Here is a 5,063-nt window from a genome sequence, read left to right as displayed (position 1 = left end):
AGAAATGTTCAATATGTATATGAAAATAGGACTAGATTTGCCATAATCATGCTGCTTAAAAGTTACTGAATCGCTTAATCAGATATTTGAAGTTCGGTGCTGTATTGGTGGACCTTAACTGAAGGCAACCAAGATCAGATGTCATGGCAGGAGCTGGAAGGAGGCAGTCTTTTGTCCCGGAATAATTTCATTATAATGTCATATGGCATGAGGGAACAATGGGGAGAAACTGTTTTAGAAAAGTGGGGCGAGTAAATTTTGTGTTTATGTTGTACAAATACCAGACAGCTATTTGTCAGTTCAGCAGTTTGCATTTTAAAAAAAGATACAATACACATACATTTCATTCACACTGAGTATTAACGTTCAGTCCATTACTGCATTTACATTAACAAAACATTTGTTAACTTCACATTTATTTTCATAGTTTAGACAGGTCCTGATAAAGCTTTGCAGGGATTAAAATCAAGAGGATAAAAATCAATATTTCCCACATTCAAAGAAGAATTTTTTTTCTGACTTGGAGATCGAAAAGACAAAAACCAGGATCACAGTTTTTGAGAGTTTTTGAAAAGTTGACTTGAAGGCAGTTTTTTTTTTTTTTTTTAATTTCATCTGTTTTCATTGCTATGACATTGCTATTTCATTTGAGAGTCCTTTAATTGTGGTGTGACCTATTTTCACATGAATTTAAATAAAGAGGCTGATACCTAATCGTCTAATAATTTGTATGATGTTTTCTTACTTAAAGGTCACTTTGAATGCTATTTCCTATGACAAAGTAGGCAGCAGTACAGATGATTGTCCATTTCATAAAGTCTGTGAAAGTGAGCACCTGTGCGTGTCAGGGAAAATCCAATTAGCTGTAAGGCCGTGGGGTGTTGTTATTTTCATGATTGTACTCTGTACTGATCAGTATGTTTCTCATCTGAGTGTCTCAGGATGAAAATTTCCATAACATATATTCCCTGAGGACAGAAGGAAGTTCAGTCAGCTGCCAGACAGCGAAAGCCTCAGCTGGACTCCAGGAGAAAGTCAATGCTTTCAGGTGGCAGTGCCCAGTCCTCTTGGCTGAGCAGGGAGTGCAGGTGGGCTGCTGTAGCATTTTTCCTTTGGCAGGTGCACCAGTAGCGCAACATGGCAAACACTCGCTCCACATGACTGAGTGGATGGTCCTCCTCAATCTGCTCCAACCTCACAGAGGGGATGCTCAGCGCCAGTCTGCCAATCTCTTTCCAGGATCGTCCAATAGCACGCGCCACCAGCATCAGCTGCTTCTCCTTTACCAAGTCAGAGCCTGTGCAATCAAACATGAAAAAAAAAAAAAAACAGCAGCTAATAGTAACTACCCTCTTTACAATGTTTTCAATGCAACAGGTTTGAGAGTAGTTAGTAACTCACCATTTTTGCATGTCCATTTGGAAGAAGGGGTCTGTTCTGACTCAAGAGCTTTTTCTCTCTTCGCTGTTGTTTTGGTTTCATCTTGTAAAAAGCAACACCAAAAACATGAATTTTTAACAAACAGAAATATAACACCTTATTAGTGAATTTGTGAAAAACTGTACACTGTTTTTTCTACCTGCCGAGAGCGTGCTGAGTTGAAGGTCCTTGAGAAAAGCGAGCATAGGGAACGTGTCCTGCAGGTCCTTCTCCTTCAGAAGCTCCAGGAATCCCCGCGCTGCCTTCTCCTCTCTCTGGATGACATGATCCAGAAGATCCCTCACCTTCTCACTAGAAACACGGGCAGCTTTCACCTGCTCGTAGCCTTGGCGAGACACCAGGCTGCGAGAATCTGCGTGCTGCAGTACAAAGTCAGCATCAGCGCTCAGGATGTTTATTAGCTTAACCTTCAGGCTTCTCAGTAGTTCTCTTGCTGGTTCCTCAGCCATGACTGAAGGTCACGCAACACCACCACCTGAAAAAAAGATAACAACGATGAAATCTCAAATATCTATGGTGCAAGCAAGGATGAAATGTGAGACTGAATGACTGAAATAAGATACAAAAGCAATTACTGAGAGAATATCAGCAGCTCAACAAGGCTCAGTTCTCTCTAGCTCAAAAGATTTTCTCCAATTAATATTCCCAGAACATTTGTGCATACTGAATTCACTTAATGAAAAGGTTTGTATTCCTGGAAGTTGGTGTGGCAAATTTTAATGCAATGCACCTCTTTAACTAATGAAACCTTTGCAGTGGGGGGCACTGTGACTGCGGGGCCTTATTAATGGATGATAATAGATTATTTCAAGGTGTCCATCACTTTTGACAGCTGGTTAATATTGTAATTAGCTTGTTGCTAATTGACTGATGCATCTTGGGCCACCACTAAGGCTATAAATTGAGTTTAATTGCAGGAAAGACTTTTTCATTCCTAGGAAATACTTATTACACATAGTTTGTGTTGTAAATTGCTGATTGCATAAGAATCCAGACTCTCTCCACCTGTGTTTTGCATATTTTAAAACTGATATGGGTGTGCAGTGTATGATTGTAAACTCTGACATCAAAATGTGATGCCTTCACATTTGATTTTGCAGCAGTTATTAGATTGTAAGAAGCTGGTGTGCCATAGGACAGATGAACAGAAATAATAGAAAATAATTTACATCTGCATTCATGTCATTCTTCTACACAGGACCACACTGATATTTTTAATTGCCTATAAAGTGTCATTGGCTGCTGTATCCATATACCTTACATACTATTGGTCACCAGTCAACCTGAAAATGTTGTATATAGTAGATTAACGCCTGCAATTAGTTTGGCCACGTACTCATGATAGTCCATTCATGTTGATAGGCACCTGCACTTACTAATCTGAAATAGATGCCCAAAAGGCTTTACCAATATGGCCGCTAACATATCTAATATCTGTTAGATATAATATATGTTTTATTTAAAGCACTATTCTCTTAAATTTTGATAACAAATGAGTATTTACCAAAAGCAGGAGTAGAAATATGGAAAAAATACTGTTTGGGCATCAAAATCACTGATGTGTTTTTGCAACTTCTTCTGGGAGCAGCAGGCACATATGTCACACGTGCATCGATAACTCAAGATCGACAAATCTGATTGGCTTACAATAAAAAGTATAATTTATGTAACAAGTAGCTTCATTGGAAGAACCATGAACCAGCAAAAATGGTGATGCAGTTTTTTTTTTTTTTTACTCAGAAGTCATAAGTGGTACGTGGGTTTAATAGGTACGTTTACCCTAAACCTCAGATTAGGACAAATTAGGACTCAATGCGAAGGATAAAAGTGGATTTATATATCGACCTATCTGTTTAATGGAGCGCTCAGTGGAGTGCGACACGTTATTAATGATACGTAAATAACCTTTAAACCTGCAACAGGCCTTTGGTGTAAATTCATAACAATGTAATTACACTAGGCCTACATCATTTATGAACAAATTGGCGTTTTATTACACACGCAAGGTAATATCCATCCGCCCATCCACACCTGCCGTGTTTCACTGCGTCTGTGACCCAGTTACTCTTCCATAGTTTGGTTTATTTAACACAAATGTATCATGAATATGTCTTTAGAACAGTTTTTAAAAAACTAGAGGCTCTTACCATTCACTCTAACAGCTGTGGTAAGATAAAATACACCACTTTCACCCGCAGGCAGCAGACATTTCTTCTGCTCAGATCGGACACCCCGCGCAGCTCCGTGTTTTTGTTGCCGCCTCTTTCCTCACTAAAATTTCTTCATCCTCTTCTTCTCTGCTGGTTCACGGCAGCTGGGTTTTCTCAGTGTGGCCTTACTGCCATCTGCTGGACTTCATCTTCTATTGCCCATATCATATTGTAGATTGGTTTTTGTAGTATTTCTTTGTGAGTTTTCTGCAGATTGTTTGTTACCACCAGCCCGTCGCTTGATTGTGCTGCCATCTAGTGGAGGAAGGATTTAACTGCACTAACTCTGCCTTGCCTGGTAAACTGGTGACATCTGGTGGATTTGTGTATACAGTGTTTTAGTTCACAGTTACACCAAGTATATCGACTATAACTGTTTATCTGTATGTCTTATAACGGTATCTTGCAGACTCTAAAACATGCCCTTCGAAGACACAGCCTTTGGGGGAAGTTAAGGAAAAGGGAAAACTTATAATTAATTGGTAATTAGTATAACATTTGTCTTCATAGTCTGACTCAACGGAAAAAAACGGCCGCTGGCTTAATGCTGTGGGCAGCAGACAGATGCTTTCCCAAGACACTAATGTATTTATGAAACTGCACTTATCAGTGCTTCTTTAGAGGTTGAATAAAAAATACACTAACACACTTAAAGCAATGCAGCAGTCATGCATCCAGAATATCTGCAGGACAAAACATAATGAAAATAGCATACCTCCTGTAATATAAATAATAGTTTTATCTAACATACATACACACATTTGAATGTGTCTTTAAATGAATGGGCAGAATTGACTGGCATAGTGACATAGCTAGTAAAGACCCTGAAAACTGGACAAGTTCACAGTCCATTATCCCAGCTGTGGGACTGCAGGGTGGTCCTGTGGTTAGAGAAACTGCTGCAGTGGTGAAAAGTCTCAGGTTCGGTCCCCTTGACTGCCGGTGTGTGTTCACCGTCAGCTGTGTACTCTGCCAAAGTGTCTGAGCAAGACACCAACCCGGACCTAGATAAGTCCCCTTAATGCCTCAAGTGAAAGTAAGAAGGAGAACCATCCTCACAGAAATGTGGCTCTGATGAAATGTCGGTAGGCTTAAATGAAAGACACCTAAATTATCAAATTCAAGTTGATGGTGGACCCACCCGTGCTCTTCTACTAGCAGTTTATGTTACATGATGGATGATATGGTTTAATGTTTGCAAAGGTTGGTGGTTGTGGTGTTTGGACACATAATGTGATTAGTGTGTCATATGTTGATATGTCAGCAGCTATCTATCTATCTATCTATCTATCTATCTATCTATCTATCTATCTATCTATTGGGGATGGGGGAAAAGCGATTCAGTTTCAAAATAAATTTTTTTGGTTCGATGATTTTTATGTTGCCATAGCGATCCTGAATTAATACTCTTTT

At 39.4% G+C, this 5,063-nt stretch overlaps 1 protein-coding gene across 1 annotated transcript; it reads right to left on the bottom strand.

Moving 5' to 3' along the window:
* Nucleotides 1–291: 291 nt before the first annotated feature.
* On the bottom strand, nt 292–3,705 carry LOC115362148 (uncharacterized). Its single transcript, XM_030055969.1, has 4 exons — nt 3,588–3,705; nt 1,580–1,915; nt 1,402–1,482; nt 292–1,297 (listed from the first exon to the last, which is right to left on the bottom strand). Exons 2-4 carry the CDS (start codon nt 1,887–1,889, stop codon nt 1,014–1,016), a joined length of 675 nt encoding a protein of 224 aa, XP_029911829.1. The 5' UTR covers nt 1,890–1,915; nt 3,588–3,705; the 3' UTR covers nt 292–1,013.
* Nucleotides 3,706–5,063: the final 1,358 nt, after the last annotated feature.

Source organism: Myripristis murdjan, chromosome 7 (assembly GCF_902150065.1).
Source record: "Myripristis murdjan chromosome 7, fMyrMur1.1, whole genome shotgun sequence".
Classification (NCBI taxonomy): Eukaryota; Metazoa; Chordata; class Actinopteri; order Holocentriformes; family Holocentridae; genus Myripristis; species Myripristis murdjan.
The sequence above is the reverse complement of the archived record's forward strand: the minus strand, read 5'-3'. Positions and strand labels throughout refer to the sequence as shown.